Consider the following 27,387-nt stretch of genomic DNA (forward strand, 5'->3'; position numbering starts at 1 on the left):
GTGCACTCTGTACGCCACCCTCTAGAGGGCAGCAACCTTAACATCATGCATGACTCAGTTAAAAAGTCTAATATCATGATGCGGCTTTAATTGCCAAATTAGTATTTCTATTCCAAAAGGAACAGATTCCCAGCTATGGACAGCGCTGTTTCAGCCTATTGGGCCTCCTCAGCATAGCGTAGGGATACTGATTTGGCAGAGTGAGAGACTATAGACCAGGGTCAGGGGACAATCGTACACATCAGGGAGAGTGTGTGCCTACATAGGCAGTATGGAGACTTACAAGTCATTCCTGCTCCGCTAGGGATTCTGGAATATTGGAAATATTTCAAGAATTCTACTTCTTACTTAGATACCGGTAGTTATGCAGATAATGTTAAAAACAAAACAAAACACAATCTCATGAATCTGCAAATCATGTACAAATGAATGGAACTGATTTTCAGCTGCATAAATGTCTGCAACACAATCTGCTACATGTGAAGGATCCCCAAAAGGCATCACATACCAACCTATGTTATTCGAAATGGCAACTTACTATAGAGGTCTTCCCTCCTGGATACTAGATTTTAGGATAATAGCTCACTAATATAGCCTCCAATGGACCAGTCCACAATTGTTTTCTGACAGATTTTTACAGAGATGGAGAGAAGGCTCAAAGACTTCTAAAGGGGCCATATCGCTACCTATGATCCTACAGTACATATAAGGTTGTGTAGACTAGTGATCTGGTCATGTACCAGTGGTCTGAAGGTTCTAAAATAAAAAAAGGTTAAAGCCAGTAAAATATACAATAATATGCAGCCTTTTGGAGACACTGATGGATGACTCTCCTGACACCCCAGGGCTGGGGTGACTGCAGGTGATTGCGTTGCTGCTCCACAATGAACACGGTCTAGTAGCTACACTTTATTCCTTTCAACTGAATTGGAGTCAACAAAGCACAACCACTGCATAGTGTACAGCACTTTAACTCTGGCTGATATACCAATCATGTAGCTGGTTCTGACACACAGCAGGTCCTGCAAGTGACTGATCGGTGAGGGTGCTGGGATTCAAATGCTCACCAATCTACCATTCATAGTATAGTCACAATAAACCCCTTTAAGATGACTGTGCAGTGAAAATATGTGTTTTGGATGGTGGACCTTTCATCGACAAATTCAATATGTACAGCAGTTTAGGAAGATGAAAACTGAGCATGGATAAATCCTGTCAAGATAAGGGGTGGTCTTCTTAAAAAAGTGGTCTTTTGGTTAAGCCTTACTGTATCATATTCACATCAGCCATATGTAATTGAACATATCAACACAGCGCTTGCAGTAAAACCACACATATTCATATCAGTGCTCTGCAAGCGATTACATGGAATACAGAAAAAGGGTGGAAAGTGAACACTCACATATGTTTACAATTTAATAATGTCTTGTGGGAATCTAACAGCTTCCAGATTGCAATGGGAATAATGTTAACCAATCTGAATTAAAGGGAACAGAGTACTAAGAAACACAACCAAGGAATAATTAATGCGGATCATTTATCATGCAATAGCTTATACAATAATAAAGAGATGAAAACTGCCTTTGAACAAACACCCAGTTGTCAAAGTAAAGCATCTACATGACAGGTATTAGCAGAAATATAAACCTGTGCTTGCTGCTCAGTGGTCCCCATAGAAGACCCTGGTTAGCTCGAGATAAGGAGACATCTCAGCAAGTCAACTAGCTCTTGAAATCATATAACTCCGTCAACTTACCTAGTGGAGACACAGGTTTACTGGAGACAAGAGTCACATCTCCCACACTAACAGAATCGCAACATCTATCAACGGGACCCACTGAGCTACTCGGTGGTCCGACTTCAATGTTCTTCTGTTCAGCTGCTGAAAAATCTTGTCTGGTGTGTTATGGACACCTTGTACCAAATTCCTCCTATGTCTAAGGGTCCATTCACACAGAGGAAAATAGCGAGGAATGTGGTGTTTAAGTTCAGCACTGAAAAAAAAAGCCTCCCATTGAAGTCAATGGGAGGCTTTTTTTTTCAGCGCTGAAATTCCACACCAAATTCCTCACCATTTTCCCCCGTGTGAATGGACCCTAAAGTGTCTGTCTTCCTACCTTGGTCAGTGAAGAGCCCTAGAAGGTGACCTATAAGAGGGGTGGGGTGGCTTGCCAGCAGCTTTGTAAGAGCTGACCAAGCAAGCAGCACTCTGGTTGATGAAAGCTGAAGCGGTGGTAATGACCTGGTGAGCACCATAAGGCTCATTGTCCCACCATGCAGTAAGAATTTTTTTTTGTTTTCTACTAAATCTTCCAATAGATTATAAAAGATTTCTGGAAGAAAGTAACTTTTTCATTCCGAATTTCCACTGCAACTGACGCTAGGTTCACACCAGCGCCCGATCGCAGTTTCCAGGTTTCTGTCTTCTGCCGACAGAAGACGAAAACCTGGCAGACCGTGTCCGGCCATGAGCACCTGTTAGCGTTTTGTGCTCTCTGCGGTGAAACCATTTTTTTTTAAACTGGACACAAAGTCCTGCATTTCTGACTGTGTCTGGTTAAAAAAAGCTGGTTTCGCCGCAGAGAGCACAAAACGCTCACAGGCGCTCACGGCCGGAAGCTTTTCAAACCCATGCAAATGAATGGGTTTGAAAACTGACTGCAGGTTTCCGTCTCCTGTCCAGTTTCGGGCAGGAAACAGAAACCTGCAAAACTGAGACCGGGGCGCAGATGTGAACGAGCCCTGTGTCACCTATAAGAGGTTCTGTTACAGTGGGGAGAAAAAAAAAAAAGACCTCGACCGACCCCCTCCTAAGCATTCCTGCGCGTTCTATTATCCCCCAAAGTGGCCCCTGCACACAGTATTATCCCCCATAGTGACCCCTGCACACAGTATTATCCCCCATAGTGGCCCCTGTAAACAGTATTATAAGCAATAGTGGCCCCTGCGCACAGTATTATCCCCCATAGTGGCCCCTGCACACAGTATTATCCCCCATAGTAGCCCCTGCAAACAGTATTATCCCCAATAGTGGCCCCTGCACACAGTATTATCCCCCATAGTGGCCCCTGCACACAGTACTATCCCCAATAGTGGCCCCTGCACACAGTATTATCCCCCATAGTGGCCCCTGCACACAGTATTATCCCCAATAGTGGCCCCTGCACACAGTATTATCCCCCATAGTGGCCCCTGCACACAGTATTATCCCCAATAGTGGCCCCTGCACACAGTATTATCCCCCATAGTGGCCCCTGCACACAGTATTATCCACAATAGTGGCCCCTGCACACAGTATTATCCACAATAGTGGCCCCTGCACACAGTATTATCTCCCATAGTGGCTCCTGCACCCAGTATTATGTCCCACTGTTGACATCCAGAAACAATTATTATACTCTGGGGTCTTTTCAGACCTCAGAGTATAATAATCGGAGACCCGGGGGAATAAAAACATAAAAAACTACAGTTTCTTACCTGTCCCCCGACTCCTACGCTTTTGGCCTCCGCTGTCGTTCTTCTGCAATGACGTCGGACGTCACATGACCCGGGACGCAGGTCGGGTTCATGTGACGTCAGAGACGTCAGACAACAAGGAAGGAGGCCTGGCAGGATCGTGGAAAGGTAAGTAACAGTGTTTTTTTTATGTTTCTTACCTCTCCTGGTCCGCCAATCATTATACTCGGGGGTCCGGAAAGACCCCAGAGTATAATGATAGCAGCGGTAGTGGCTGTCACCGGGCCCCTAATGTCACGGGTCCTGTGGCAGCTGCTTCTGCTGCTATGGCGGTAGTTACGCCACTGAGTAGATGCCATCACAATACAGTGTAAAGTCATTAAAAGTTTTCCTCGGATGGAGTTTAAAAGAATCCCTCTGGTTGGTTTATGTAAGGATATCTATTTTTTACTTTATGGAAAAACAAATCCAAATACTCTATTATATACATAGGAATCCGGTAAAAAACCTACACCACAGCATGGTTGTTTTTTTTTTTCCAATGGAAGCCCTTGGTTGACTCAAATGCCTATCAATTGGCATCTGTCCGAGATATATGTATACCTCTGACAGCTGCCACACTGAAATGTGGTGTGAAAGTTTCTAGATTCATTAGAAATATGACAGTACCTTTATGTTTCTAATCCGTGTGATTTTCCCATCAACATTCACTATGATTCTTGCTTCTTCGGCATTCTCTCTGAAGGAATAAAAAAAAAAAGTCAAACTTTTAGGGAAAGTAAGACAGATTAGTAGTCTAATTAGTATTTTGATTATTGTTACTGGTGTTAATATTTTGTTAATGAAGTATGCAGCAACATGAGTGTTTTAGGCTATGCTTACTTTAATATGGCATCTACCTCACAGATGTGGCCAGATCATTCCAATATATCTGTATATTCACCCTTTTCATATAGCCAAAGTAGGTCCAGTAATTGAAGCATCCTAAAGATGACCTATCTTTTTCTAAATACTCGCATTCCCCATAAAATAATAGTTCTGGAACATTTTGTACTCGTCTGCATTGAGTTGTTCTATTGCTATTCCTCCTGCTGTCAATTTGTTCATAGAATTCCAAAAGGAATAATCCAATAAAAGCACAACAGAGCGTTCATAAAGCTGACAAATCCTTTTTAAGAAATGTAAGGACTACTAAGTACATAGACTCTATAGGTTAGCATGATTTAGGAAACAAAAGGGCTATCAGTACAGTATCAGACTACACAGGGTTTGTTTGTAGTCTGTCACCATGGAGACACACCATTCTGCAAATAAGCAAAATAAATAAATCTTTTATGTTAATAAACATTTATGGTTTACTGTTATGTTAGATTGTACACGTAAAAGGTCATTCCCATCTCATCAAACCGCTGAGTAGATGTGAATAACTTCTTCCAATTTCTGCCCTTGTGCCCATACTGTTTCTATAAATAAGATGCAATGTCGCTCATTTCTGCAACTCTGTTTCCGTAGCGCTCATTCTCCTCTATCAGGAACAGCGTAGAGTATTATGCCGGGTTCACATGGTGTTTTTGAGGCCGCCTCAGTTTCCGGACCAAAAAACGGGTAGTTGCAACTGGATGCCGATGCACTGCATCGTGCAGTCGTGCACTCGCTTCAGATTAGGCCCAATGAATGGGCCTAGTCGAGAGTAGGGAGTGTCTTCAGACCAATTCGCGAGGTGAATCGGCCTGAAGAATGAGCATGTCCATTCTTTTTTCCTGGAGCCGGAACAAACGGCTCCCAGAAAAAAGACCTGACTGGTTCCCATTGATTTCAATGGGAGATGTCTTTTTGGTCAGTATTTTGAGGCGAATACGGCCTCAAAATACTGACCAAAATACCCTGTGTGAACTCAGCCTTAAAAGTCTTCTACAGCTTCAAGAGGTTCACAAGAGACAAACCGTGAGGGCCAGCAATGTTTGCTGTGTGGGGGTTCTTACCACCTTGATTTCCGGTGGCCAGTAGAATAAAAGGGTCATAGCAGATTTGTCTAACCATTTACTGTAGCCTATCTTTACATGTGTTGGAGGTTGTTGGCAAAATAGCCAGAAAATAAAGCAGTGCAGTGCTATATTGCTGGTAAAATGGCAGATATCATGTCTGATGGACCTCAATATAGGCAATGGGCTTCACCAGGTGGCTTTGGTGGGCACCACATTATTTTTTGCTTTTATGTTCCTACAATAGAGCAAAACCATGGAAATACAACACAAGATATGAATCTAGCCTTATCTACCAAGTTGTAGTAAACTGTAAAAATATAGGCACACAAACCGAAAACAATTGCATGTTACATATTTTTACTGGAAAGCAGGATTAAGGAGACCTTGAACTTCTTGGTTTCCTGCTTATATACATGACACATCCTTTCCGAGTCTCTTTAATGGTACACTTGGCGTTTGTCAGGAAGATGTGCCTCTTCTGTCTATATTTAATCTAGCTTCACCTTCCTTTATATCACCACTACTTCAAATTTTGCAATTTTAGTATGTTTACTATGAAGCGATAGAGTGAATTCGTACAAACGTACAGTATATTTACTTGGTTTTATAGTTTATTTATTATTCACTCTGACGCTAGGCTCACATCTGTGTTAGGGTTAACGTTCTGGGGGTCCACTTACAAAGCAATTACCTTTGGAAGCCCATGGACCCCATAGACTATAAAGGGAAGAAAATGTGGAGAGAAAAGCGAATGGAATGGGAAAAGAATTTCCAGTCGGAGACCGGGCACAGGTATGAACCTAACCAAAAGCGGATTGTGTCATGCACGGTCACTAACATTAAAGGGTTTAGCTGGCTCCAAAAGGATTTTTATAGGTTAACAGTATGTGGTGTTTTATGGGTCATAAGTATGTGATCCATGGGGGTCCAACACCCAGATCCCAATGGATCAGCTGTATTGGCAGGAATTAACAGCAGAGGACAGGGAGCGAGTGCAGACTCTTCCATTTAAGTAATAGGAGTTGCACAGTAGCCGACTGCACAGCGGCAGATCGGGAGAACTGTAGCACCGCTCTTATTATATGAATAGTATTATCCTGCACCCTTTACAGTAACTTACAGTGCCCAGAGGTTGCCGAAACATTTTTGTGTGAAACAATTCAGTGTACAGTATATTCCCATTCATTTATTTGTATCTTTGCCATTATTATCATCAGAAACTGCCATCCAGTCATTCGGACGGTCCTTCTTAGTGTTTGACAGCAATTACTGTATGCATAGTCATATATGGAGGGCTGTCAATCACAGATAGGACCACCTGCATTTTCTTGGTGATAAGTTCACTTTAATCTGTATTACAGAAAAAGTGAGATGGAGACACTACATTGGCCTATCACATTACTGATGCGGTTGATCCCTGTCCCATCTTGACTACATCCTTCGGTGCAATGACATGTCACATGACCACAGCAGACAGTCGCTTCCCAGCACTTTATTACTGTACTATTTACCCAGCTCTCTATTACTGTATTATTTACTTCTTACTGTTTACTCTCTGCTTAGAACTTGTTGGAAATGATTTTTAAAAGTCCAACTTTTATAGCAAGTCTGTTTTTGGTTGGAAACAAATAAATATAATGTGAACAATTTCTAACCACAATATGTACATTTCTTTTATTAGCCTCCCTTTAATATCCCAAGCCAAGCTGACAATACATTTCCAATATAGAATTTGTATAATGAATGCATTGCAATAGAAGGAAAGTATTATATGGCTGACTTGGAACATTAAATTATATTATACTTATAATTATTGGAATTACCATTTTCAACTTTTGGGATCTAAGCCCAGAAATCATTTAGCTTTCAAGTATATATTATATTAGAACATTCAATGGAAGTTAAAGGGAACCTCAAAGCTGCTGACCGTGCTATACAGAGCACAGGAGAGCAATGTAAACATTCTTGGGGTGATGGTCTGATCAATATGCAAGACTGAGAAAGCCACATTTTAATGCCGCCAGCACTAGGAGGTCAGCCCTTCATATGAAGTGCCCTGAGTCTCCCTAGCCCATCCTCAGCTATAGGAGAACAACAGAGCTATCGTTCAGACTAGAGAGGAATAGCAAGGAAGTTTTCAGAACAGAGGGCCCAATGCACCCCATATAAAGAGGCTGCTGCTATCTGGGCACCTGTGGTCACAGAGGGGAAGGGGGGGGGGTCATTAAAACATGAATCTCTTAGTTATGCAACCTACAAGACTATTGCCCCAGGTATAATAACTATGCACTCTCCGTCTTCTGTATAGCTGAAAGGCTAAAACTGGTCATAAATTTAATACATTTGAGGGTAGATCACGCCCATTCCCCCAGGAACAGTACCACACTCCTCCATGGGCCGTGTGTGTGTGTGTGTGTGTGTGTGTGTGTGTGTGTGTGTGTATGTGTATGTGTGGTATTGCAGCTCAGACCAAGTGCTGTAACCCTATAGCTCAGGGGTAGGGAACGTACGGCTCTCCAGCTGTTGTAAAACTACAAATCCCAGCATGCATACTTGCTCTGCTGTTCTTAGAACTCCCATGGAAGTGAATGGAGCATGATGGGAGTTGTAGTTTCACAGCAGCTGGAGAGCCGAAGGTTCCCTACCCCTGCTATAGCTTCTAGATCAGGGGTCAGCAACCTTCGGCACTCCAGCTGCTGTGAAACTACAACTCCCAACATGCTCCACTCACTTCCATGGGAGTTCTAAGAACAGCAGAGAGAGTATGCATGCTGGGAGTTGTAGTTTTACAACAGCTGGAGTGCCAAAGTTTGCCTACCCCTGCTCTAGATCATAGGCATAGCTACCATTTGGATATTTTCTCCACACAACACCAATCCAATATTACGAAAATATTTTTATCCCGTAGTGGTGTTTCATACCCCCCCACAGGAAGCCATATTTACTCCCCAGTACTACCCAGTGCTTTGCACTGGGGTTCCCAGGTTATATATTTGGATTTGCATTACTTCATGGTACAAGCTTAAAAGTTAGAATAGTTGGTTGTGAAGTGGTTAATAAAGCTGAATTCACACAACGTAACCCCTGCTTTTATTTAGTGTTTGTCCTCTGGATAAATTCCCTGTCATATGGTTGGAAAGCAACTTCACAAAATCACATAAGTAATTCCTCAGCAAATAATGGCAAGCAGCTGATGCTTTTAGGAGACGCAGGAATTCCTGGGAATCTCTATCCTGGTGGATTTGGCACCAATATAATAGACGCAGTGTTAACAATGAACTCTGCAGCTAACCTTCTCCTGAGGTGGTACTTCTCACATCATCGCCATTACTTCCCAAGTACAGAAAAGAAAGCAGTTACTTTTTTTTTGTCTCATAGCGCAGAGAAGTTAAAAACTAAATCCTAATACCCATGAGGCTATCCGATGGTTTGCTCTCTTCCAAAGCAGCAGATCGCTAGTGCCGCATAGAAATGACTGAATCCTTTATCTCCATACAGCTTCCAGGGGTCAACAGTAGATCACCCCATTTATACCGGACAACGTACTGTCAACAATCTAGCATAGTTTATGTTACGTCTTACGTCCTCTATATAATAAAGGACAAGACGCCTATGACCTAAATCAAAATCACAATTAACTGGGCAATTTACCACAATTTCAATTAATGATTGTTTCAGGCCACGCCCCCTTTTAAGAGCCACATCCCAGGGGCAGATTATAATAACGGCGAGATGGGCTGTTATAAGTAATTGCCCATTTGCCTCCCTTAGAATCCAACTGGATGGGCATCTACTGATATAGTTCATTACTGTTGTGGGGAACACATAGACAAAGATCTAAAAACTTGTCGTCTGAGGTTTGCCCAGGGGTTTCATTTGAAGCCCAAACCAAAACTGCTTTTATTATACTATTAGAATTAGTGGAGGCCGATTGGAGCTGAACGAACATAAAAACAGTGGTACCTACCTCCCCTGTTCCACTGTGCTCTGGTCCTTGGCCTTTTCAGGTTCTTCTGGCCTCCTGAATTATGTCAGGGACTGATGAGGCCTTGGATTAAGTCTCAGTAGTCACATGGGTAACACAACATGGTCACACTTGTATCTATGTTTCACAATGCTACATTAATGCTAAGGCCTGACATCATTTGGAGACTAGAAGGGTCCTGAAGAGGATGAAGACCCACACCAGAGCCCTGGAGAGGTGAGTAACATGTTTTTTTATGTTTGCTCACCTTCCATAGGCTTCTGTTAATTATAAGCTGGGGTCTGAAGAGATTCCACAGTATAATAAAAACAGTTGTGGTTCGGACATGTTCTGTCCAAATGAAACTGCAGGTGGAAGCTCAGAATACGGTGATAACCGAAATTAAACAACCAACGTGCACAAGATTGCATCGGTCAACCAGATTAATGGTCAGTTTTGGTTATTTGTTTGATTAATTTCCCAGTCCTAGTACAATATATACACACAGGACAATTATCACAAATAGGCCTGTGTATGTATAATGGTGAGATAGTCAAAGTCTTTGCAATTTTACGTTATGGAACATTTTACTGAAATTGTTCCACAACTTTTAGACACATTTTTCACAGATTGGTGAACCTCTGACCATCTTTGCATCTGACAGACTCTTCATTTCTAACATATACTTTTTATACAGTCATATGACTTAGCTGAAAATTGACCCTCCAGCTATTTTTCATTAGTACCACCTTTTTTTCCAGCCTTTTGTTAACCCTGTCCCAACTTTGAGATGTGTTACTGACATCAATTTCTAAATTTTTTTTAATGAAATATCTACCTTTCACCTTCTGACACGTGTTCTATGAATAACATATGGTCACTTTCACATTTACAAACCAATGCAATGTTTTGCTAATCAATTTTTGTTTTCTTTATAATTTCCATAACATCCCAACTTTTTTGTAATTTGGGTTTTACAGCTGTACCTTGGGTTTTATTTCGAACTACTGTGCATCTGCAAATAGCACAGAAACCACTTCAATTTGTAGTAAAACCACATGCAGTTTTTACTGTGTAGTTCAGGGCTGCATGGCAAAACCATGGCACAGTTTACACCATATGGGCATATTAATTATCCTTAAACCTCTCATACATTGTAATCCAGCAGGTGTAGCCCGCTGTGTCACCTAACTAGTTTGGTTAGAGCTTCCCCTGAGCGTGTTATCTAGGACCTCCTACACACAGGGGGAAATAAGGTCTGTTTCTGACTGAGCCCTGGGTGCCACTGTCTTCTCTATTGCAAGTATAAATTGGACACTGTTCACATTAAGTTAGGGGCTTCTATTCAAAAAATATGCCAGGAGATCTTTCAATATATACCTCAGAGGGAAGCCAACAATATACTGCACTGTATAGGTATGCAGTGAAATAAATCACCCACAGAACCCCATTACGGAACAAAATACCTTTCCTATTGCATTCTATTATACAGAATAGCATAGACTACTTATATACCATTTCCTTTTTTTGTGCTATAATAATTAGAGATGAGCGAGTACTGTTCGGATCAGCCGATCCGAACAGCACGCTCGCATAGAAATGAATGGACATAGCTGGCACGCGGGGGGTTAAGCGGCTGGCCGCCGGCGCCGGATTGGCTGATCCGAACAGTACTTGCTCATCTCTAATAATAATACATTCCAAAACTAATGGAGGCCAAAAGGACACCAATACCGTGTCATGAGAGGGGTGTCAGAACCCAGATTAAAAGTAGCATATATCTGATCTGTACAAAAAACAAAGTATCAACCCCTATCAGCCAAAAAAAATCTTTAAAAAAAAAGTCAAATATGTCAGACAGATGTAAGTGATGAAACAGTAGCAACAAAGCCTTTGAACACTGACTCAAAATGAAACCACCTGGGGAATTAACTCAGGTAAAGTCTTGGCCTTTACCATATGTTTATTTTTGTTTATTTTTTATGTTTATTCAAGAGCTTTAGCACTTAGGCCATATTCACATGGCAAAGATTAGGATCTGTGTTTGAAGACCAATATCAAGAGGTAAAAACAAAACACAGAATAGGGGCAAATATTGCCATCACTCTGAGGTTGCCACTTCTGGTTTTCACTTACAAATACTGATGCTAAACCATTGAATGTGTAATAGGTCTAAAGTTTCATGTATATAGGTTTTTATCTGTAGTAGCAGATAAAAGTACAGACCCATCCATTTCTATGGCCTCTTACACACATGCATAGTTTTTACAAATGTGTTTCCGAAGCATAGAGAAGAGCGGCAAAATATGGAGCAGGTCTTTATTTGCAGCTTGGTTAAAGAGGACCTTTCATCAGATTGGGCACAGGCAGTTCTATATACTGCTGGACAGCGGACAGTTCTCTGAATTCAGCGCACTATCGGCTTTCCCGATCTGTGCCCCGGGTAAAGTGCTATCGCTCCTGGTACCGTAGCGCTTTACAGTCAGAAGGGCGTTTCTGACTGTCAGTCAGGTACGTCCTTCTCCACAGCAGCACCTATCGCACTGTACAGTGTGAGCGGGGAGGAACGCCTCCTCCCCTCCTGATAATACTCATCTATGGACGAGCCCTGTGAGCAGGGAGAGGGAGCATTCCTCCCCGCTCACACTGTACGGCGTGATAGGCGCTGCTGTGGAGAAGGACGTTCCTGACTGACTGTCAGAAATGCTCTTCTGACTGTAAAGTACTACGGTACCGGGACCAATAGCACTTTACCCGGGGCACAGATCGGGAAAGCCGACAGTGCGCTGAATTCAGCACACTGTCGGCTTTCCAGCAGTATATGGAACTGCCTGTGCCCAATCTGATGAAAGGTCCTCTTTAAATAATTTTAATGTATGAATTGGTGAAAATCATGTATGCCACACAGATACCAATCGATGTGTCATCTGTGCCATTTTCCTAAGCTATACACTGCACACAATCGTCTGCATGTGGCCTTGGCTTGCTGCTTAGAACTCGTAGGCCAGTGGTAAAATTCTAGAGCGACTTTCATTGAGTCAAAGTTGAATCTAGAAAAAATGTGCATATATGGAGAGAGAGAGAGAGAGAGAGAGAGAGAGAGAGATGGAAAAACCCCTTTAACTTGAAAAGTGACCCATGAGTACAGAGGATGTGGCGAGTGTTTTATTCCAGTCACACCATTACTTTTGAGTTGACATTGCCTTTAATAGCACATCTACAAAGTCAGAAAGTGACCGACTGAACCCTGACATTTGTTAAAGTAATGAGATTTCCTCTACTATTGTATAAGTGCAGCTGAGAATTATTCTACGTTTCTGTTCTTCAATGTCTATTTCTAAAACAAACTGCCTTATATAGCATTAGGAAGACAGAAATAGAGAAAACTGACAACAAAACCAAACGCTTTAGAGTCTAGTGAAATAATAGGAGCAGAAAAGATTGGCTTGATGTCAGAGAGGCTAAGTCAGGACTGAGATACTCTGTTATTTCTGTTGGCGCCGGTCCAGAGAAACATCTGGTCATGTAGCTTCTAAACACTGGTATTTCCGCACAAGTAACGGTTGTAGAGGCTCCAGTTCTGCAGTCTTCTAGGGATCTTACTGCACTGTTGGAAGACGGTGTTGACTTACAATTCTGCATTTTATGAATTTACTTTCTACTATGAGATTCAGAAAAAAAAATTGCTTGCACTCTTTATCCTATCTAAACATCCTATTATGTAATGAAAGTTCATATGTAAAACCAACATTCACAAACACATAACTACTATGTTAAGGCCTGACATGTCCACTGACATTCTGCAGGTGATGCAAGTGAATAGTCACCCGCTGTTTCCATTATTGTGGAAAAATTTGTATGTAAAAGTTGCAGATTATCTCTATCTAAAATGGTAAATCTGTGCAAGGAGCTGCTAGCACAATGTCAACGGTAATCTTACAGGGGTTGTCTAAGAAGTGAGGCAAACTTTCTGGAGTTCTTATTGCCAGAAGTCTTGTATCCTATGTGACCAACCATTGGCATTAGCGGTTGCTAGTAAGGAATCGGTGATATATGTGAGTGACCTCACCAATCTCTCTCATGTGACCGCTGAGGCCACTGACTTGACAGTGGTGACATGGGGTGCAGGACTTCAAGCAACAAGTTGCCGGCATGAACATAGACAAGGGTTGGTAGAAAACAGTGTGTAAGGGAGAGGGGAGTATGTTTTAAATTTTACACCATCCTTGGTCACCTCTGGGGTTTCTCGAGTTACTAGACAAGCCCTTTAAGTTTCAGACACAAACTTCTGCCATGGATTTTCTGAACCAAGCCTGTGTGAGCATGTATGAAACCGCTGTATTTCAGAAATCATCATTATTATTGTTATCACCACTTTGTAAATGTATGTGACAAAATTATCAATTGTGACATTGACTAAGACATTGTAGAGAAGAGAGTGTTCATAAGATGCGGCCATAAAAGATTGGTGTCAAATGTGAGGGGTTTATCAAGACCAGTGTTTTGTTCTCCGGTCTTTATAATTTTGCACCTCTGAAGTTTTGTGACTTTACCTCGCTTTTCTGGTAAAGGTGCATAACAGATCTGCCTCACAGTCTTTTGTGGCAGTTTCAGCCTCAGTTTTTGAGAAAAAGCCAGAAGGAGATTCTAAAGGAATGGGCCTAATGAAGAAAGAACTGTATGCTCTTTCTGCTGGATCGACTTCTGGATTTAACTAAAAGTAAAAATGCATCAGAACTGGACAAAAAAAAAAAAAAAAAAGACTGTAATGCCAGCCTAGAGGTACAATTTTTCAGGACAGATTGACTACTGTTTTTTGCTTCCGTTCAGTTGCACAGAACTTGTGTCAGCATTAGAATGGGATTTACCAATGTAAACTCTTATCCCCTATCCACAGCTATTACTATCTGACCACAGTGATCAAAAGAAAAGAGGTTGGTAAGTGCCCCATGTATATGGTGTACATGCAGGGCCACCATTCTGTTCACTTCTATAAGACTTCTAGGATGGGGGTCTCCAGCAATCCCATAGAAGTGAAAGGACCTGGGCATGCATATTAGCATCCCAATCACATATCTCAGTGGTAGTAAACTGGAATCACAGGCTTTCTGTATTAGTCCTGGCAGCTGGACAAAACTCTGAAACAATGCATCCAATGGGTCTCTAAATTTGCTACTGACCTTCTGGGGCTTTGTTTTCTGCTGCCTATAAATGTTATCGATTGGCATTATCCATCCTTGCATTATTTCTATAACATAACATTGTTATTTTCTGCAGCTCTGTACAATGCTGACATATCTTCAGGATGTTGAGTGTTCAGCTTGTTTATTAGATTTACTAATCACATCTTTAGTTTAGCTCAGACACTTCCGCTCCCTATGTCACTGAGCTGGTTAGCAGGTCCAGGGAATTGCAGTCCTTGCTCTACTCGTCGTCTTCTGGCTCTTAGCCCATTGTATAACAAGTAGAGCCAAACACCTCTCAACCTGCTTCATTTGTATAGGTGATGGGAACAATTTCCAGGCATCAATGATCTCAATGGAGGAATTATGTGTACGTTCTTCTAGGTTTATTACATAGGGTATGAAATGTGTCACATAAGTGCATTTCATCACTATGATATATTTGATTCAGATGTTAACAAATATTCAATGGCAGAGACAACAGGGATGCTACATTATAGGATACAGATTCTAAGACTACAGTAATGACACTTCCTTCACTCACTTTAACCACTACTATAGTATCACCATGCCAAAAGCACTTGCACTGTTCAACACAAGAAGTGTTGCGACATGATGATAAGTAAATACAGGTATACATGAGTCCCCCTGCGAACTTCCGGTTGGCACATGCGCAATGGAAGGGCGGCAAGAAGACTTCCTGTTCCTTAGTGAATTAACCAGGGCTGGGTATGTACTTCAGGGTATGGTCCTCGGGTTACGACGAGCCTGCTGCAGAACCTCATTTTCTGAATGCTATACAGTGTATAGCATTCGGCAAATGAAGGCTGATTGTGTAGCAGGCTCGTCCTTGCTACGAGCAGGTAAGTATGCTGTTACCAGTTGACTTTTTCTCATTGAAATGAATAGACCAGCGTTGATTGGCCAGTTGCCAGTGATTTGGCCAATCAACGCTGGTTCTGCCAGAGGCTCGTCTGAGGAGGCGGAGTCTAACATCGGACTATTCATTCCAATGAGAAAAACTCTTGCCTGCCCGTAGCAAGGACGTGCCTGCTGCAGAATCAGTGTTCATTTGCCGAATGCTATACATATATATAGCATTCGGCAAATGAATATATATACTGTATAGCATTTAGCAAATGAGGTTCTGCAGCAGGCTCGTCGTAACCACGAAACAGTATGCCTATACCACTGCTAGACATGGCAAACTCTCAAAACCGGAAAGAGATCTTCGACCGGAAATAGGAAGGGCGGGACTTAATCCTTTGTTATTGTTGTCAAAGGGGGACTCATGTATAGCATACAAGACAGACAATGTCCCTGGTCACAGTAAACTATTACTTTGGTATTAACACAGTAGCCAAGGCAAAGCTTTCTACGATGCAGGAGTACAATAGAAGAAACAGGAATAACTAGTACTGCAGGAGCTTGAAAAGTGACCCATACACACAGGGGTATTATCTGGTGGGGCAAACAGGGCAAGGGCCTATCGTTCTAAGTGTTACAGAGGACCAAACTACAATGTTACCAGGTTACATCTCAATAAATGAGCATTAGGGAAGTGGAAACAACTGTAACACTTCCATTAAGTACCCTATACTATTTGTATACAAGCACAGTAATGAAGCCTCCCATCAGACACACCGCCCTGCAATTCAGGTGCACTTAGCACAAGCACATATCTGGCACCCAGAAAAAGCTTATACAGAGATCAAAATGTGTCCCAAACCAATAATGTTGTAATGTAAGGGGTTGTCATATGAGCAGAAACATAAACGGAAAATCATCTTTTTATTGATACCCAAATGCATAGGGGACAGGTCCATTTTGCCAAATTTGCCTACGGACAGCAGCAAAAGTGTTCATTGAGCGTTCATTTTATGTAATTTACAGCAAACATGGATATCTGTAGAGAAATGGGGCAAAACAGGCCCTAACCCTTATACACTGGAGACTGGTTAGTATATTCATAAAGAGATGATATCTCTGCATTGCTTCATTGTTTTGTGGTCACAACGTTGGGTTTCTACTACTATTAAAGCCCCTGCACAACACTATTATTAGTTTGGTATTTTAGACCTGACAGATTCCCTGTGCACTTTTGGCAATCCCGACTTGCTTTAGTGTGATTGAGGCTTGCCCCGCAAACTATCTTGGTGTCATTTTTGATGTAAGACATTGACAATGAATATTTGACTGTGCCCATCTTGCAGGGTACTGTAAGCAGGGCTGGCATTCACACTGCACCTAATCTAAGTATTACAACATAATTCTGCTCCTCATTTTCTTAGAACACAAGTTTAAACTTGTACAAGTATTAAAATTCCACACGACAGAAGCAGCACAAGGAGAGTTATGAGGAACTTGCTAGTTTTTGCACTTTGACTGTATTCACTGAGCTGATGGATGACTGTGTGATAATGTGTGCAAAGCTACAAGCACACGCCGCTGTCATAACAACACGTCCCATATAGCATTGAGGTACAACATCAAACAATAACAACGGCTTTCTTAGATTCTTACACTGACCAACATAGATTTCAGATAGACATCCAAAGAATTTGTACATGCAAATGTTATACTCTACCATATGAAGCTTTTTACCATTAAAAGTGATCTCATGAAGACAACCCCTTTCTATATATGCCTTCTGAGTAAGCATGGACCTTATAGCTGGATGGGTGCCACATTCTGGACATACCTCTTTTCATATTTCATTCAGTCATGTCAATTACACATTTCAGAATCTTGTTGATCCCTATAATTCAGGAATCCTACTAATATTATAAATGTGAAAGTTTGTGTGTTTGGATGTTTGTTCCTCAATCACGCTAAAACGCCTGGACGGATTTGCGTGCAATTTTCCACAAACATAGTTTTCCCTTAGGATTGAGTCACAGGCTACTTTTGGTGCCACTAAACAACATGGCTTCCTAGCAGGAGACTCACAAAAGCAGGACTCCTAGCCCCAGCTATAGACTCACACACACTACCTGGCATTTCCTGCCTCAACCTGCCTGCACACTCCTTACTGTCACCTCAGGAGTAGCCCTCACTCTACTCACTCACATTTACATATAGATTTCCACTATACATACACAATACAACACATCACATTGTAATTACATGTATCTCCTATCACTGCTATATACAGTACCTGATACATATATACTACTGTACACAGGCTGTATATACTATATAATTACATGTATCTCCTATCACTGCTATATACAGTACCTGATACATATATACTCCTGTACACAGGCTGTATATACTATATAATTACATGTATTACCTATCACTGCTATATACAGTACCTGATACATATATACTCCTGTACACAGGCTGTATATACTATATAATTACATGTATCTCCTATCACTGCTATATACAGTGCCTGATACATATATACTCCTGTACACAGACTGTATATACTATATAATTACATGTATTACCTATCACTGCTATATACAGTACCTGATACATATACAGTCCTATGAAAAAGTTTGGGCACCCCTATTAATCTTAATCATTTTTAGTTCTAAATATTTTGGTATTTGCAACAGCCATTTCAGTTTGATATATCTAATAACTGATGGACACAGTAATATTTCAGGATTGAAATGAGGTTTATTGTACTAACAGAAAATGTGCAATATGCATTAAACCAAAATTTGACCGGTGCAAAAGTATGGGCACCTCAACAGAAAAGTGACATTAATATTTAGTAGATCCTCCTTTTGCAAAGATAACAGCCTCTAGTCGCTTCCTGTAGCTTTTAATCAGTTCCTGGATCCTGGATAAAGGTATTTTGGACAAACAATTCAAGTTCAGTTAAGTTAGATGGTCGCCGAGCATGGACAGCCCGCTTCAAATCATCCCACAGATGTTCAATGATATTCAGGTCTGGGGACTGGGATGGCCATTCCAGAACATTGTAATTGTTCCTCTGCATGAATGCCTGAGGATTTGGAGCGGTGTTTTGGATCATTGTCTTGCTGAAATATCCATCCCCGGCGTAACTTCAACTTCGTCACTGATTCTTGAACATTATTCTCAAGAATCTGCTGATACTGAGTGGAATCCATGTGACCCTCAACTTTAACAAGATTCCCGGTGCCGGCACTGGCCACACAGCCCCAAAGCATGATGGAACCTCCACCAAATTTTACAGTAGGTAGCATGTGTTTTTCTTGGAATGCTGTTTCTTTTTGGACGCCATGCATAACGCCTTTTTTTTTTTTATAACCAAACAACTCAATTTTTGTTTCCAAAATGAAGCTGCCTTGTCCAAATATGCTTTTTCATACCTCAGGCAACTCTATTTGTGGCGTACGTGCAGAAACGGCTTCTTTCTCATCACTCTCCCATACAGCTTCTATTTGTGCAAAGTGCGCTGTATAGTTGACCGATGCACAGTGACACCATCTGCAGCAAGATGATGCTGCAGCTCTTTGGAGGTGGTCTGTGGATTGTCCTTGACTGTTCTCACCATTCTTCTTCTCTGCCTTTCTGATATTTTTCTTGGCCTGCCACTTCTGGGCTTAACAAGAACTGTCCCTGTGGTCTTCCATTTCCTTACTATGTTCCTCACAGTGGAAACTGACAGGTTAAATCTCTGAGACAACTTTTTGTATCCTTCCCCTGAACAACTATGTTGAACAATCTTTGTTTTCAGATCATTTGAGAGTTGTTTTAAGTAGCCTATGATGCCACTCTTCAGAGGAGATTCAAATAGGAGAACAACTTGCAATTGGCCACCTTAAATACCTTTTCTCATGATTGGATAGATATGGCTATGAAGTTCAAAGCTCAGTGAGGTTACAAAAACAATTTTGTGCTTCAGTAAGTCAGTAAAAAGTAGTTAGGAGTATTCAAATCAATAAAATGATAAGGGTGCCCATATTTTTGCACCGGTCAAATTTTGGTTTAATGCATGTTGCACATTTTCTGTTAGTACAATAAACCTCATTTCACTCCTGAAATATTACTGTGTCCATCAGTTATTAGATATATCAAATTGAAATGGCTGCTGCAAACACCAAAATATTTAGAACTAAAAATGATTAAGATTAATAGGGGTGCCCAAACTTTTTCATAGGACTGTATACTCCTGTACACAGGCTGCATATACTATATAATTACATGTATCTCCTATCACTGCTATATACAGTACCTGATACATATATACTCCTGTACACAGGCTGTATAACACATCACATTGTCTGTATCACAACATACACAATATAACACATCAAATCACATTTGCTAGCCCACCAAACTTTTTAAAGCACTTTTACAGTTTCACACGTCTGTGTCCGCCCAATACTCAACTCACCGCAGACGAAGTCGCGGGTAAAAGCTAGTAAAAAATATATATGTAAAGTAAATGTTACATGACTGACAATCCAGACAAATTTTGACCTTAAAGGGTTTGTAAAATTTCAATGTTATTGTTTGTTTGATGTAAAGTTAAATAATTTTGTAATATAATTTCTGTATCAAGTCCTCACATTTTCCTAAATCTCTGCTTGCTTTCAGTCATTCTGCTTAGCTATAGTGGATAAGAATGGTCATGTTGTGTATTCATGGAGTAGGTGCTGAGGTGTTCAGCAGAGGTGAAATATTCGCACTTTCGACTTTCCCATTATGTGCCCCCGGGGCTGGAGATATCGGTGCTGTTAGTTTCCTAACAGTGTAGCTGGGCTATGAGGAACGCCCCCCGACAGTATTCGTCCATAGCTAGAGGGGCGTTCTTTACCACCCAGCAATGGCACTAAGCTGTGAGGAATGCTCCCCAGTACAGGACTATGGACAGTACTGTCAGGAGGGGCGTTCCTCACAGCCCAGCTAGACTGTTAGGAACACCCTTCTGACAGTGGGCAGAGACCGGTGCCGAAACTAACGGCACCGATATCTCCAGCCCCGGGGAACATAATGGGAAAGCCGACAGTGCGAGTTCAGCACACTGTCGGCTTTCTAGCGGTTTATAAAACTGCATGTGCAGGAGGACATGAAAGGTCCTCTTTAAATAAAAGCCTTGGATACATGTACCAGGACACGGTACCAGTGTATGATCACTTCAAGCCGAGACTAGGACAGTCTGGACTTAGGCTAGTTTAACTGACTGTAATAAAGACAGAAAACCGTAGGGCTCATGAAAGCTACAGAGCCCAAATGCATGGAGCCTCTATGAAATTGGAGATATACAGAAGTGCCACGGAGATCTTATACACTATAGACAACATATTAAAGGGGTTGTCCAGTTCCCATTTTCATTATTGAATACTGCCACTACAGGGGAGATAACTATAACGTGAAAAGAGGTCACTGCAGAGGCTTGTGAAAGGCTGCAGCAGTCCCCTCACACAAACAGTACAACCTGTATACAAAAGAATAAAGCTGCAATTTTCTGCAATGTATGGTTAGGATTAGCTAGAATCCCATCCACTTTGCAGGTACTGTATAACTCCGCGCTTTTATGCCACAACATTTCTGCCACAGCCAAACTGCTGCATTTTCGCAAAATGGAGCCCCAACCTTAAAGGGGTTGTCCCATCACAAGGATCCTATCTATACTGCTTGTTAATGTGAATGTAAGACTTTTCCCTAAATACATTGCTTCAGCAAAACTTTTTTGTTTGTCCACTATCTTACTTTATTCATTTTTTTTTTTGACACATCCCTTGACTTATCTGGTCATAAGCCAAGTGATGTATCTGCTGCTCTGAGGGGGGAGGGAGGAGGGGCTAAGTGCACGGGAGCGAGCCTGGAGGGGGGGTAGTTTACCCTTTGGGGGAAGGGGCCGCCAATACAGACCTGGCATCTGCCGTAATAGAGAGGCGAACGCCGAGGAGGGTTAGACGCCGGCACAGATGCCTGCAACATCGCTATGCTTCTGCCCTGCAGGAAGCCAGCAGAGGCAGGAGCGATGCTGCTATTCGGGGGGCGGAGGAGCGGAATAACAGCATCGCTCCTGCCGCTGCTGGCTTCATGCAGGGCAGGAGCATAGCGATGTTGCAGGCACCTGTGCCGGCGTCTAACACTCCCCAGCATCCGCCTCTCTATTACAGCGGATGCCGGGTCTGTATTCGCATTGTGAAGGCTAGACTGGTTTCACTATCTATGAGCGTGCACGCAGGGCCAGCGGCGTCTCGCCGCTGGCTTTGCATATGTAACCCCGCCCACGAATGACACAACAAAGCAGGAAGACAGAAGATTTTACAGCAACGAAGACTGGTGAGTATGCGACGTGGGAATACCCCTTTAAGGCTGAAGCCCCACATTGCAGAAACTCAGCTTTTTTTGTTGCAGATTTTGTAGCAGTTTTTTGAGCCAAACCCAGGAGTGGACTGATGAGTGGACTCATTCCTTTAGAAGCTATTCTTGGTTTTGGCTTAAAAAACGCGACAAAATCTGCAACAAAAAAAGCTGCATTTCCGCATCGTGTGGACTCAGCCTAAGAATCCATTCAAAACCTAGTCTTAAAGGTTTTTTTCCCACTATTCATACTTATCCCCTATCCATAGAATAGGAAATAGGTGTCTAATTGCTGAGTACCTGATAGCCTGCAAGTGGCGCCATTGTGTCCATGTAACCGGAGCTGTGGTAGACATGCTCCAGATGTACCACAGAAGTGAATGGGGCATTTACATGGAGCTATTGGGGACCCTTTTCTTGCTACTGGATCTTAAATCATTTATTCTCTATTCTGGTGATAGGAGATAAGTGTCATTAATCTGGCTGTATGTGTGAGAGTTTTTGCTTTGCTTTCACTTTTATGTTTGCAGGAAAAGCTCACTCACACTGTTGTGCTTGCTGAAACATTTTCTGATAGCGCTGCATAATTCTGACATTTACTCCAATTCTCTATGTATTAGAACTCAATGACTGACAAATTTGTATGTAAATGGTGCAAAGTCAATGAAATATGAATCACTTTCACCCCCCCCCCCCTCAAAAAAAAAATACTGCATATAATGCTCATGTTCACAAAAACGCCAGATTACATGTGCTATGTTCAGTAAATCCTTTCAAAAGAACATAACATCTCTCACTACAACACATGGATAGCACTTGTTGGAAAGATGGTATGTTACAACTAACAAGCATTCCTTCATGTTTGATAGTTGCATTGAAGTCATATGTACTAAAAGTAGACTTCAACTTGATTCCGGTGATCCATTTGCTGAGAATGGGAAATGACAGTAGAGTGAGTTAACATCAGAGAACAGGCAGATAAAACAGCCCCTCAAGAGAGGCATTGTGCGGGATGCTCACTCATGCATCCGGAGTACTCATAACACAGTGCAGATGTAACCCAGACCACGTGACGGACAGACTATTTCACATTTCTTGGATTGTCAATGTAATATCAAACCACCTGAACTATGTAACATCTAGACGACAAGATACGGGCAGTACCCGCTCCTTATACTACAGATTGGGAATCCTCAACATGGTCTTGTCATCCTAATGCCTCCCTATACAAGCAGATGTGAAGTTCTAGGACACATAACAAATTCCTATAAATTCCACCACTTACCACAAATCTGTCATCAGACTATCTTGCTGGTGAAACCCCTATTTGATACTGACCTGTAAGGCCTACAGCAATTTCCACAATGGACAGAACAAAATGTAGATAATTTCTGAATCATGTACTTAAATCATGCAGAGTGCCTGAACTTGGACCCAACAGTGGGGCCTGGGGCAGTCCCATCACAAGGCCCAGCATTTATATACAGGACACACAGACCACGCCATATTGTCTAGCATTTTTGACTGAATCTGTGACGGAGACTCCTAATGCAGCCACCAACACAGATGTGAACACGGTCTCATCGTGTGTGATGTCACTTTACCTCCGCCTGTGTTTTTGAAAACCATATAAAGAATACAGAAGATTGACGGCAGAAGAAGACCACGTGGTTCCTCTAGCCCACACTTACATTTTCCATTATATTTTTATTTTAAGATAGATACAATTTTATCTCTGGAACAGTAAGAAACTGCAAGACATTCTTATCACGATCTTCATATCTGATGTCTTCAGGAAACAGAGTATTTTCCTTGATAATCGTTCTGCACTGACAATGTATGCTCTGAATTGTAGGAGTAGTTTGGGGGTCACATGATCTTCACAGTCCCAGCGGATCTCCTCACATAGCAATTTAAAACCCAGACAAGGGGAACTGGGAATGCAACAGGAAATGGATTTTAAGGAAGTATGCCTCCTTCTCTGATTCTCCACACACTGGACATGTTATATAGACGGACAGCCTTAAACAGACTGGATATACTCCCCATGTATCTGACCGTGTCAGGCTTTAAAATTTGTGGCAGATCTATAAGATGAGATCATTTTTTAAGCTTTTAGAACGTTCAATGTATCAAGTTCCTCATAAACAAATATTTTTTACAATACATAACATTGCACATAGACGATGCCATCAGTAAAAACACAACTAATCCTCCAACCCCTTATTGTTCAGCTGAATCTTCTGTAGACAGAGGTGATCCTAAAGTAGAAACACCCCAGGGTCTACTTATGAGGTAAGGCAATAGTACGTAATGTTAAATCTTATTATTAACATTACCACTCCAATAATAAAAGTGGCACTCAATGTAATACCATAAGGCTAAGGCTATACAGCAATATTAGATGCAACAAATCACATATAAGTGTGCAACTAGAAAAAGAAAACACAGCAAGTGAGCGGCAACTCCATGCGCCTCATACTGCAGTCTATGAATGTAAAGCTGCTTGTGAACGGTACCAAAAATCCAACAGGCTTAAATTATTAAAACTGTCAGGTCACATTCACATTATGTCAAGTCTCACAACCATATTCTCATTCATAATGGAACATGACATTGTGATCTTCATGTTGTGCAAGCAAAGTCCCTGGGCAGACCTATCCGAAGGTGTCAGTTACTTGTACAGGTGAAAGGCAATGACAGGTACGGCCAGCACGGTGCAGGCGCATCCAGTTTAAACTACATTCATATCTCCATCCGAGTCTCTGTCCTGAAATCCCGCAAGAACAATATTTTTATTCGACGCATTTAGTTTAGATACAACGGACACCCAACAGACCCTATTATAGTTATTGGAACAATGGACAATCGGGCGCAAAGTGTGACCCTAGCATGATCTGAACACCCACTGTCCTCCTTTATGTTTGTCTGCTCTTCAAACAGAAGATAAAGACGTCTGCAGAACTTCATCTTCCGTTTAATAAGTACGCAAACAATACAGAAGAAAGCTTCCATCTTGTTTTTATGTTACAGTGAATGTAGAATGAAGTCAGATGTAGATGGAGGGTGCACCTTCTGCATCTGTCATTCTATCTGCATTTCAGGCTGTTGTTCTGATCCTAAGATGGAACATAGAGCAATGGACTTCAATAACGGCAGTGTGAACATGTCATGATTGAACATCTTCTGACTGTCTGTTATCCCCCAAAAAATTTCCTTTGATGTATGAGGCCAATGCCGCAAATAAGAGCGCTTATAACATGCATTCTGCCATGATACATTTCCTACATCTCCGTAGATGAGTAGTTTTGCAAAATAACACACAAGAGCGACCCATCCTAAAAAGTTGTCAGAAGAGTCAAATGCATCAATCCCCAAGTGACGCCTGTTTAACTCATACTATCACATTAGCACAGTATGTCAGTGGGCAGGATATGCGTCATGTGCAGATTTCACGTCAAAGACATGTTTTATACGTGAGGAGGACATGAGACCCCCAGACCATGATAGGAGCACTATAGGTGCCCTATATACACCTGTATACTATACAATGGGAACTCCTTAGACTCTTGCAAGAGTGAAGTAACTTTTTGTGACTGCTATACAACTACAAGTCACAGTATACTCAGCTGGGAGTTGTAGTTCTCCAACAGCTGGAGAGTCTGTCACACACCATACAGTCATATTCTTGTAGAGCACAACTTACCTCTTGCTGAGCGGTCTGACCCGCAGCGCTACCCTGACATTGGCCATGTTGGATAATGTGGCGCCTCATGTCCTGCTCCAAGCTTCACTCGTCGGCATGTTCCCCTAGTACATGGAGCCGCTCTCCTCCGCAGCTGCCTCGGTCTCTGGCAGCGGGGGTGATCCTCCACAGCACCCAGTCCAGGGGCGGGGAACATTACAATAACAATCCGTGCCCCGTCTACTCTCCACGCCCCCCTCCCTTGTGTTTTAGTTTGGTCCAGCCCATTGGGGAGCTGCCACTTTTCAGGGATTTAGGGGCGTGTTCGGTATCTGCATGAGGAGAATAGATGGCTTGTAATCATCAGCTGTAACCAGGAGACACCTTGCTGTGTCCTCCGATGTGTTCCTGACAACACTACAACACTAATCTCATGTTCTGTGTAGTCAGGAGGAGTAGCTATACCTTCACTTACATAACTACAAGAATGCAAGCCGGCTGGCTGTATAAGCTAGCTGGACATTGAGCAGCCGTGTGTGTAGGGAAGTCCTCTTGAATCCCTGTCAGCATCGACAAAGCAACTTGATTTCACTTTCTCCCTGCTTAACCCTTGCCCTGCTGCCTTCCAACCACATGCTATGGAGCAAGCAGAGGAGCAGCAGCACCACCAGTGGCTCTTAGAGCAGCTGCTACATAAAGTAAGTCAGAAAGGGACAGCATGGCTGCAGTTCCTGCTCCAGGAGAGCGGAGATTCAGCCCAGGTCCTCCCCCAGGAGCCAGTGGAGCACACTGACGTCCAGCTAGGACAGCCAAGCCACCAGCCCGGCTCTCCCCAAGCCCCCCCTCCTACCTGCAGCAGGGTTAAAGCCCCTACACGTGGAGCAACCCACACCCGTAAAGGGAAGATGGTCAGGCAAAAACAGTGCAGGCTATTGGACACTGCTGCCAAAAGGGCACATGCCCAAAAGCATACCTCCCAACTGTCAAAGAACAGAAAGAGGGACAAAATGTGCGGTGCACACAGCGCGCTGTTGCAAGTTTAGCTCCGCCCGCTTTTATGCTGACTCCGCCCATTCTCATTCATTTTCCATGTGCCTCCACACAGTATAATCCTCCTACAGTCACCCGTAAATGATATGTCAATCCCTCCATCTCTCCCCCAGTTTCATATACCACCTTCATCTGCCCAAGTTTCATGTCCCCCCTAACTCTGCCCACAGTTTCATGTCCCCCATCTCTGCCCCCAGTTTCATATACCCCCTTCATCTGTCCTCAGTTTCATGTCCCCCATCTCTGCCCCAGTTTCATGTCACCATTCCATCTGCCCCAGTTTCATGTCCCTCATCTCTGCCCACAGTTTCATATACCCCCTTCATCTGCCCCCAGTTTCAGCTCCCCCCATCTCTGTCCCCAGTTTCATGTCCCCCCATCTCTGCCCCCAGTTTCATGTCCCCCTCCATCTCTGCCTCCAGTTTCATGCCCCCCCTCCATCTCTGCTCCTAGTTTCATTTACCCCCCATCTCTGCCCCCAGTGTCATGTCCCATTTCTTCAAGGATTACCATCCGAAGGTGGAGTTGGTGGGCTCCCCGTGCCCACCCTTCCTATGGGACATGGTGCTCCAGAACTGACACGACTGCTGAAGGAGGCACTAACAGTTTCTACCTGGGCAGGCCACGAGAAATTGTGGAAAGAGTGGTTATCCGTTGGCTCTCCTGACAGAGCAATGAATGTAGAAGGTTGTAGGGTTTAACCTATGAGTATGTGGCTAGGTTGGCAGCAGCAGCGGTGTCCTGCAACCGCAGCAAGGCGCCTATCCGGCGTGGCATTTGGGTTAAAATTATTAGGCCTCCCTG

At 42.5% G+C, this 27,387-nt stretch overlaps 1 protein-coding gene across 1 annotated transcript in view; it reads right to left on the bottom strand.

The window, feature by feature from the left end:
- STARD9 (StAR related lipid transfer domain containing 9) overlaps positions 1–25,715 on the bottom strand; it is a 130,014-nt gene extending 104,299 nt beyond the window's left edge. The window contains exons 1-2 of the mRNA XM_075282833.1: positions 25,555–25,715; positions 4,126–4,195 (exon numbers count right to left, since the gene is read on the bottom strand). Coding sequence (XP_075138934.1) covers positions 4,126–4,195; positions 25,555–25,601 — 117 coding nt within the window. The 5' untranslated portion in view covers positions 25,602–25,715. The remainder of the gene's footprint in view (positions 1–4,125; positions 4,196–25,554) is intronic.
- Between the last annotated feature and the right edge of the window lie 1,672 nt (positions 25,716–27,387).

This window comes from Leptodactylus fuscus, chromosome 7 (assembly GCF_031893055.1).
Source record: "Leptodactylus fuscus isolate aLepFus1 chromosome 7, aLepFus1.hap2, whole genome shotgun sequence".
In the NCBI taxonomy this organism is placed as follows: domain Eukaryota; kingdom Metazoa; phylum Chordata; class Amphibia; order Anura; family Leptodactylidae; genus Leptodactylus; species Leptodactylus fuscus.